The sequence below is a fragment of the Sphaeramia orbicularis genome, chromosome 4 (genome assembly GCF_902148855.1).
Source record: "Sphaeramia orbicularis chromosome 4, fSphaOr1.1, whole genome shotgun sequence".
Taxonomy (NCBI): domain Eukaryota; kingdom Metazoa; phylum Chordata; class Actinopteri; order Kurtiformes; family Apogonidae; genus Sphaeramia; species Sphaeramia orbicularis.
This window is the reverse complement of record NC_043960.1, coordinates 36,762,865-36,771,946: the sequence shown is the minus strand read 5'-3', so window position 1 is coordinate 36,771,946 and position 9,082 is coordinate 36,762,865. Positions and strand designations below refer to the sequence as shown.

The 9,082-nt window shown below is 38.0% G+C and overlaps 2 protein-coding genes across 5 annotated transcripts in view; one reads left to right on the top strand and one right to left on the bottom strand.

Annotated features, from left to right (window-relative positions):
* Nucleotides 1-1,503: 1,503 nt before the first annotated feature.
* bloc1s2 (biogenesis of lysosomal organelles complex-1, subunit 2) lies at nt 1,504-6,005 on the bottom strand. The gene is made up of 5 exons (XM_030132900.1): nt 5,836-6,005; nt 5,438-5,554; nt 4,314-4,433; nt 4,087-4,191; nt 1,504-3,709 (listed from the first exon to the last, which is right to left on the bottom strand). The coding sequence occupies exons 1-5, from the start codon at nt 5,999-6,001 to the stop codon at nt 3,678-3,680; spliced, it is 540 nt and encodes a 179-aa protein (XP_029988760.1). The 5' UTR covers nt 6,002-6,005; the 3' UTR covers nt 1,504-3,677.
* Nucleotides 6,006-7,476: 1,471 nt separating this feature from the next.
* The window catches only part of usp24 (ubiquitin specific peptidase 24), a 37,022-nt gene continuing 35,416 nt past the window's right edge, over nt 7,477-9,082 (top strand). For all 4 annotated transcript variants that reach the window (XM_030132013.1, XM_030132011.1, XM_030132012.1 and 1 more), the window contains exon 1: nt 7,477-7,884. In XM_030132013.1, coding sequence (XP_029987873.1) covers nt 7,606-7,884 — 279 coding nt within the window. In that variant the 5' untranslated portion in view covers nt 7,477-7,605. The remainder of the gene's footprint in view (nt 7,885-9,082) is intronic.

The following is a 9,082-nucleotide window of genomic DNA, read 5'->3' as shown; positions in this document are numbered from 1 at the left end:
GTATTTTAACAGCTTGGAGTGCAGTTATGGGGGCCTGTTTATTCCATCATGGTCTTTGTGTGTGTGAAAGTGAGTGAAAGACAAAAGGGATAAAGGGGGATTTCACAATACCTCTAGATTTGTTGACATTACCCAATTAAGTGAAATGCTAACTTTGAGTATTGCTGGAAAACACAGAACAAATGTGGTTAGAAAATTACTTTTTGAGTGTCCTTGCTTTCTCTCATTCATGAAGATGAGAAAAAATTTCCCAAACTTTGTGCTTGCTTGTCAGTTACACAACACTGTGGTGTGGCATTCTGCCCTGTTTTTGTTAACTGGTCCAGTCTCCACTTTACTCTTATGGAGAAAACAGCTCCTTTACAGCAGCTGATGACGGACATATGTTTGATACACTCTCAGAAATATTTCTGGGAATCTCCTGAGGTCTGTCAGACCAAATCAGGTTCAAGTCCTATCATTTCCAAAGATCTGAATTGGTATAATTCCTTTGCTGAGTTAGGCCTATTTGGCCCACTTTGTGTAATCTGTATTTTAAGTTGATTATGTCTATAAGTTGAAGCCACATTGTATGTAATTCAATCACAATTGTTCCCATGTAACTGATATATAACCTGGCATTGCATGTGACAATTGCTAAGCTACATCTAATGCTGTGTTTCTGCCATTTCTGTGTGTTTGCAGTAGTGCATGATGAAAAGGGAATGTGGTTTGCATGATCAGTTTTACAGTATTTTGCAGAGGTCCTATTGTCTGCCCATGGCCCCCTGATATTTGTGGTGTATTTCAACACTGGAAATTATCATTAATATTGTAGATGGGGATGAAAAAAAGACAAAGGGAGCAAAACATGTTTTCTGAAAAGCAGAGGGGAAGTGTGTTTTCGTACTGACCCATGAGCTTACAATTGTGGGTCAATAAGTGCAACAGTGTAGTTGGTCAATTCAATCATTGCTGACGGTGAACAGCAAGAAGAGGGCAAAAAGTGATAAACCAGGCGGTACTGGTATGCTGTAAAAATCATACTGTATGTACTGGAATACTTTAGTTTGACCCACTTAACATTAACTGCTAACACAGGAACAAACTCTACTTTGAGTGTAACTTTTTCCAATATACTTCTCTGAAAGGTAATTTTCCATGTCTATAAGCAATTATTGATGTTTACTTGCATCACATACTCCATTATATTTCATGCATACCAACCTACACTGCATGAAACAGACACACCCCACACGTCATACACATACTGTACACAACCAAATAATACCACTTAGTGGGAAACAGATTTTCAATTATCAAAACCATGAAATCATTACATTCCCTCACTTGTTCCCACTGTTAGCGTGCCTGATGAATGATGCTTCAGGGTTGATTCTCTACATGCACACACAGTGGCGCATGGGAACACGCTCCTTATTAGGGCTCAAGTGGAAATTTGGAGCACACAGCTTCAGTGACAGCCATTCCTCTACAACCTAATAGCCATAGAAGTGACTAAAAGATGCTTGGTGTATTTATTATGTCTCAGTGCTTTCTCTTCTTTGCAGGCAATACCTCATAAAAAAACAGAATAAAAATAATTTTCTTGAGAAACTGCACAATATACAAGTTCCTATATGTATGGTATTGTTTTTAATGACTTTGTTGAAAACCATGTATATAAACACAGTCCAAAACACAATCATTTTCCACACCCAAACTATGTAATGGTATAGTATGGTCCAGATTTGTGGTACTTCCCAAACACTGAATAATACAAAAAAGGTTTACCTATGATTAGTATGTTACCTTCTACTCTGCGCTTGACTTCCCCTGGCACTCGCATTTAGCTTTTTAAAAACAGCTCAAAATTATTTAATAATCCCGATTTGAGAGCCTATGGGAGGGGAGTTGAATTTATGCCCCAAGGCCCTGGAAAGAGGCAGTGAAAGGGGAAGATGGAAGGATCACAGTGCAACAGTAAATAATGTTACAGTATGAATAATGAGCTCCCTCTGCGCCAGGGCCTCAACTGGACTAATGACAGAGACCTGTTTTAGATTAGGTCTTACACAAACATACACACACACATACGTTGTGCATGACCCAACACACACAAACCCAACAGGAGGGAGCCATGGAGGGGGTCCTATCAGTTTAGATAATCTGTTGCTTACGGCCAAAAGAGCTCTGGGTTGTGTTCTGAGACAGCTAATGTAGAGGAGGAAACAAAGGAGGCAGAGAGCATCACACACATCTTTAGTCAGACATTCAACCTTTCCTATGAATTGTCAACCATGTTGTCATCCATTTCCATCTATTGGTCTGTCTCTTGCAGGGGTTTTTTGTTTTGTTATTTTTTTCTTAGGAAGGCTGTAACTCAAACCCCCGCCTGCAGCCCATCACTTTTTCCAGAGGTATATAATATTTGATACATTTAGTATGCATCAAACCCACATCAAAGTGCAGCTCTGCCATCTGCTGTCAGGAAGTCAGCCTAAGATGTGTAGGCAGCTTGTTCTAATAGAGACACATAAACCAGGGTCACTGAATTAATGGAAACAATGACTACTGGTGGAAATAGTATTTCATTCAATGATACAAACACTTTCAAAAGTTTTAAAAAACACAAAAACTCTAATGAACAGCACAAACTAAAACAAAATACAATTGCATATAAAATGAGCATATTTTTGTTTCCATATGTTTATGGCTCTTTACAATATGGGACCTTTCATGAGCAACATATTCGTAAATTCTAATTTATGTCATGTATTCTTTTATCTTCCACCAGCCTCTATAAAAAAGGCTTTCATCATAATACCTGAAAAACTTTAAGTAACATTAATATTAAAAAAAGCTAAACTAAAAGTAGTCAGTTCCTTAACGTTCCTTATATACCCCGAAAACTAAACTAAAAATCAAAGCTCCAAATTCTTAAAAACACATAAAATTGAAAACAATAACTAATGTCATGTAAATAATCAGTTTATTTAAAAAGTTTTTTTCCTAGAAGACATGAGACAATAATTGATCCATATCAAATCTCATATTTGTTTCAAACTGCAGCCAGTAATCTCACTTATTGTAAAAGTGAATACACACGCGCACACACTACATATTCTAACAGCGCTACATAGTGCAGTTCACACAGCCCTGACAGATGTGCAACAAACAAACGTCAGGTTGTTATTACTCTGACTCTTGGGAGGTCAGTTTTAATCTGTTAGAGTGAAAGGGAACGAGGGATGAGACATGATTAAAACACACAGCTACAGGCATGCTTTTTGTTAATTATCTACTGTATGTGCTGCAAATTTTTGTTAAACAGGTTAGTAGCGCTGTTTTTATGACTTAACCACCATCATGCTGGTAACAAGGGACTGGAGGTTTATCTACAAAAGGCTTTAGACACACACAGTATTCTCTTATATGCCCAAATGACAAGACTGCTGTCAAAAACAGTGATACTGAAGTGAAATCTAAGTCAAGCACTGCAGCACTAATTCATTTGCCTTCAACTGCTTCCTTCCCGGCTGTTTCTAGGTGTCAAAGTGGCTCTGACTGTTTGTTGTTTCAGTCTCAGTTCACATCCTCCCTGCAGCTCCTGGCTCCGCTGGCAGAGAGAGAAGAAAGCAAGGCAGGGTGAAAGAAGGTGAAAAGGCACCATAACTTTCAGTCTGCCCTTCCTCTCCTCATCGTTTCTCCAGTTTTTTGAATCTGGCCTCTGTAAAGAGAAGGAAAGACAGTATTGTATAGTACACCCCTCTTGCCAGATACAACATGAGCTGGTAGTAAGGACTGATCTGTGATATCACAGTGCCATCTGCTGGTGGAACACTGAACAATTGCTAAGTGAGCCAATAGTGGTGAATGTACTATTATTAGCCTACAGCACAAATACCCAGAGATAGATACAATTATAATCCTGTAGTTATGCCCTCAATGACACAGAAAAAATGCCATTCAACACACTAAGCAAGTACATTGTTAATTTATCTTAACAATGCAAACAATGACAATCAATTAAATCAATCAATTATTCCCTTTTAACATATATTGCTGAATTTAATGCATGTACACACTGCACACTGAGTTTCTTACCGAGTTTCTTGGAGTATGCATCCAGTTTGTAAGCAGCTTGTTCAAGTGCAGACACTTGTTCTTCAATCTGATTTATTTGGTCCAAGTAAGGCTGCAGGCTGGCATCTAAGCAAACAGATAAACCAACGAACTGTTTACGACAAACTCAAACTAGAAAAGCAAAAAAATATATACAATAGGATGATTTTCAAGTGCCAGTATAACTGTTGGGCTGAAATATGTCTTACACTTGTTATTAAGATCCTGCAGGTTACGGCTGATGTTGATACTGATGTCCTTCATTTCCATATATTTCAGGCTGGTTAGCTTGTTCATGTTCTCCAAAAGACGATAATCCTCGCAAGTACCTAAAAAGTTACAAAATAGTAAGAATATTTGTTATAACCTAGCTGCAATTTACAGTTATTTTTTATTATTATTTCACTGACTAATCTGTTGATCTGTAACATCAGAAAATAGCAAAACTGGCTCTGAAGCCTAAGGAAACATTCAAAATCCTCTTTTTCTGAATAAACATTCAATCAACAACACAAAAACAATGTTTCTGGTTAGGGTAGATCTTATTTTTTCAGTCTTTTATTAAAATATGAATTATAAGCTCACATGAATTCATACCACGATCAAATACTTTGTCTCAAACATAATTATCCAACACACAGGCTTTCAGAAGGTCATAATCAATTATTGGTGACCAGTCAGCTTCAGTAGTTATAAAATCATTCCACAACAGAGAGAGACATATGTTTTTGAATACACAGAAAGAGAAACAATAGAACTCTTTCTCACTATATTTTTCCATCTACCAGTTCCTGATCAGTAACTCAAAGGGTACATTTTTAGGAACTGGTATTTTTCAGTGGCACTCTATTATGAATTGTTGAAAAATGTGAGCTACCACTTCACATAGCAAATGTGATTATTGCTGTGATTTATTTCTAAAATGAAACAGTTTTTTTGTCAGTACTTTGTAAGTGTAGATATTATAGCTATTCACAATGTCTTCTTATAAGTTTGGCTCCAAATCCCTGCTTTACTCAAGCATCGTAATATGACCTAAACTCATACAGAAAAGGCACAAACTGAAGCATTGAAAAACAGTAAAATATAAGACACAATGTGTTTCAAGGAGGAGCCCTGGATGAAGATTCCCTCCAATGTACAAAAGTTTTGATATTTACTGATTTTGATGTTGCTGCTTCATTTTGTGTTTATCAATTAATCAAGTACCTGTTCAATCTCTTCATGAGAAAATAAGAAATAGATGAGACAGATGAATAAATAGAATTGATGAAAAGGGGCAATTTCAAGGACAAAAATTAAAAGACATCAGCAGTACTTAGCATTAACATACCTGTTAGTTCTCCTTGCAGGAAGATGGCCATTTTTTCAAACATATCAGTACACAACTCATTGATATCAGGCTCTGCAGGCTCCACAGCCTCCTCTGCTGTCTCCACACCGCCATCACCTGAACATTAGAAATACTGTTATAGCCAATTTCTAAATGATAACATTAGGTATAGTTCAGACAATGTGATAAATAACATGCACGTAAATCAGAAGTCAGTTTGCAACACGATCAAACAATTAAGTCAAACCTCAATGATCATAATGCAAAAACAGAGGAGGAGGAGAGATTGACAATGTTGGTGTATCTGCAATATGACCCCCACATCAAAGCAAAAACAATCTGTTACATGCTAATTTTAGCATTAGCAAGCTACGGAAGCTACCAAAAAAATCCTTTACTGTTAGTGTGAGGCCTTTTAGGTGCACATGCAGCAGCTTCAGTTGCATCCACCGGACATTCTCCCTGTCCACTGGAGGTTCCGGCAGGGTTTAAGGCTGCTGAATGAGTTGTTGGTGCCCTGGAGATGCTATCCATGGCAGCAGCGTCGTCTCCAGTTGCAGCCATTTTGTTCCTGTTTTGCTTTAACCATGTCACATGAGCCCACATGAACCCACGTGATGCCTACCCGCCACGAGATCCACCAACCGTACTCGCGCGCACTGCCACGCCCTAGTGTCAGGGTGAAATTTAGATTAGAAATATGAAAACTGAGAAAATAAAAGATTTTTATTGACAGTATAAGAGACTATACAGTCTTAAAACTACTGAAATTTCCATTTGATTATTTCCTTTTTCTGTGGTGAAATACTGAATTTCATTAGTCAGATCTCAGCTGATATGTTTATTATACTTTCACACTATACACACACACACACACACACACATACACACACACACACACACACATATATATATATATATATATATATATATATATATATATATATATATATATATATATATTTTTTTTTTTTTTTTTTTTTTTTTTTTTAATTTCGAATTTCATTACTACTGTAATCTGAAGGCTAGACCGCATTTCTGTATAAAATACCATCCAAATTAATGTAAACCCATATAATGCATACCTAGAACGCTAGAAACATCTTTCAAAATTATTTTAGGTAACAACATCTATACAGTATACTATACTCTAGTGTCATACATTGTCCAACAAACATTTATGATAATAGTTTGTGCACAGTTGTAAATAGTATATGTTGCTTTCTTGATTTGTCTTTTTTTTTATTCTGCACTTCTTCTGCTCTTGTGTGCTTTTGTGCTGTGCAGCTGTAAACCTGGAATTTCCCCTTGTGGGATTAATAAAGGCTTATCTTGTCTTGTCTTATCTTATCTTTAATATGAAGATAAATTAAAATGGAACACACATTCACCCCCCTAACTCCTATACTGTCACACAGGCCAATTTTCCAATATTTCCATCATAACAGTCATACAATCACATGAGATTATGGCCCAAAGTTGTGGATTTGGAGGCAACACTCACTCACCTCGGCTAAAATTATGCATTCCTTGTTTGCATGCGATGAGTTAGATTCAGACTTCAGACCTGATTTCATTTGATTCATTTATTTATTTCGAACATGCAACAAAACAAAAAAACAAAATCAAATAAAAACAAAATAAAACATTCAAATGGACAGAATCTATCTCCAAGCACATACAAGTCTGAATTTTGCATGGTCGACAAGGAGTAGGAAGAAGTATAAATTTACCTGGAGAAAATCTTATAAATACAAAAAGAGCGGTGAAACTTTTTTTTTTTAATTCTCAAATTATGAAAAATTTAAAAAAAAATAGAGTGTATAGCTGCAGCCGTATTTCCATTTAAGTTTTTATTTTATTTTATTTTATTTTAGTTTATTTTCTGTTAAACTATTGACTTAACTATTATTCCTTTATTGTACCTATTATAGATATACCTGTATACTACTGCTAGTGTGGAGACATTGCGCGCTCCCGTGAGGGGCATGCAGTGCTTAGTAGATTCACGAAATTCGACATTAGACCGGTGTCGGCGCTGTTGTGGGGAAGTCAGATCGTGACAGGCAGGCTAGCAGCAGCGGACTGTAAACATGGCGGCGTGCACTGCTACAGGGCTGTGCCGAACATCCCGTTACTATTAGTCTGAAATACGGAGACACCCCATCATGGAGACCGAAGAGGAGCAGCACATAACGACGCTCCTCTGCATGGGTTTCCCGGATCCCGACGTGATAAGAAAAGCGCTCCGTCTTGCAAAGAACGACATCAACGAGGCAGTGGCGCTTCTGACAAACGAAAGCCCCGGACTCGGGTATGGATATGAGCCGATGGAGAGTGGGCCTGCCCCTAGCTTGGGCTCGAGTGGAGACGGGGAAAATAGTGGGCGCACTGGGACTGGAGGATTTGATCCCCCACCTGCATACCACGATGTAGTGGACAGCGAGGTAAGAGTCACATGCATATCAGTAAGCATCACTTAAAGCAGCACGGGAGGAGAACACGGCTAATTGTAACTTGGGGCTCGCCCATTTAACTAGCTGCACTTAGCTGCTGCTATGCTAGGAGCTCCGAGCCCAACGTGAGCTGTCAGAGAAAGGAGTGAAATACCCTCTTGTTACGTATAAACACTATTCTCCTGGCTCAGTGTGACTGGAGAGCTATCGGCTAACATTAGTGTACAGCCAAGAAACTTCACTCTGAATCAGAAAGGTTAATGACAATTCTTAAACTTCCTAGCTAACCCAGCTATGAGGTGGTTAGCTGATGTTAGCGTTAGTTGCGAGTTAAAGGCGCCAGTCAGCTGGAGCACCAGTTACAGCTCACACACTGTACTTTACAGCCTGCCACCACGGCTTTTAACTAGACAGGTGGGACTGGGTCACAGTTACTTTAGTTTGCATGCGGATAGATGGTTGAATGTATTCAGTGTAGTTTGCATATGTTAGCTAACGTTAGCAGGTCGGTAGGCTGACAGCGTCAACCGCCCCAGTCCCCTGCTGGGTCTGCAGTCCACTCGAACTGGACTGGAAGAGATTTCGCAATTCCTTTTACTAGTATGGCTATTATGATCTTCTTGATAACCTAAATCTCAAATGCTGCAATAGTGATAGATTTATGCAAATGCTAGATAACTCCTATAGAGAATGTAAAGCTCATCTTATATGATGTTTATTGGGCAATCACAGGTTCCCTGCAGCAAAATGATAGTTGATAGAAAGATATAGGCCACTTCATCCAAGTTGACTTTATGTCTGTTTCTAAGCCACTAAGGGGAAGCTATTTACATAAGACAGTCAGATATCTTTCACAGACACTTTGAAATAACTTGATGCACTCTACAAAGTTTACTTTGTTTAAGCAACTTGACATTAACCTTCTTGCATTTTTAGATCCTCATGATCCATGTTTGCTACCAACAGAGCCACGTTTATAACAATTAATGTTAGATGTTGCATAGACATTTCATTCATCTTCCATTCTTATTATATCCTGATGGTTATTTTTGTTGCTGTGATTACTGGACGGGGGAATAGATGCAAAGAAACTCCCAGTGCACATTGCTAATTTTTTTTTATTTTTTATTTTTATTTTTATTGGAACTCCCTTTCCTGGTCTCTTTCATCACCATAGTCACTCTGATCC